Here is a 406-nt window from a genome sequence, read left to right on the forward strand (position 1 = left end):
TGTTCATCCTATCAACAGTAGTTCTCTCTCTCTCTCTCTCTCTCTCTCTCTCTCTCTCTCTCTCGGACGCGTCATCTTCAGCAGCGGCGAAACCAATCGGCAGCGACAACCCTGAGCAGAAACGACGATGGCTTTGCATCCTTCTCCCTCTTCTATTTGCGCATCCTTCCTCCTTCTTTGCTACAGCGTCGACGGCGACTGTGACGGCTAGGGTTTGATAATGACGACAGTGGTGTCTTCGACGGCGAGCTCGACAGCGACCAGGCGCGACAGAGCTGGCAGTGTCCTCTCCTCCATCGCGTTTTCCACAGCGGTAGCTCTCTCCCTCGCACAGTTCAGATTGATGGTGCCATGATCGCAGCGACGCGTGTGATGGGCTCCACAACGGTGAGGTGCGACGCCGGCG

General features: G+C 56.9%; 1 protein-coding gene across 1 annotated transcript in view; it reads left to right on the forward strand.

Annotated features, from left to right (window-relative positions):
• Positions 1 to 220: 220 nt before the first annotated feature.
• The window catches only part of LOC107482457 (uncharacterized), a 4275-nt gene continuing 4089 nt past the window's right edge, over positions 221 to 406 (forward strand). Inside the window, exon 1 of the mRNA XM_021130421.1 lies at positions 221 to 333. Coding sequence (XP_020986080.1) covers positions 221 to 333 — 113 coding nt within the window. The remainder of the gene's footprint in view (positions 334 to 406) is intronic.

This window comes from Arachis duranensis, chromosome 1 (genome assembly GCF_000817695.3).
Source record: "Arachis duranensis cultivar V14167 chromosome 1, aradu.V14167.gnm2.J7QH, whole genome shotgun sequence".
Lineage (NCBI taxonomy): Eukaryota > Viridiplantae > Streptophyta > Magnoliopsida > Fabales > Fabaceae > Arachis > Arachis duranensis.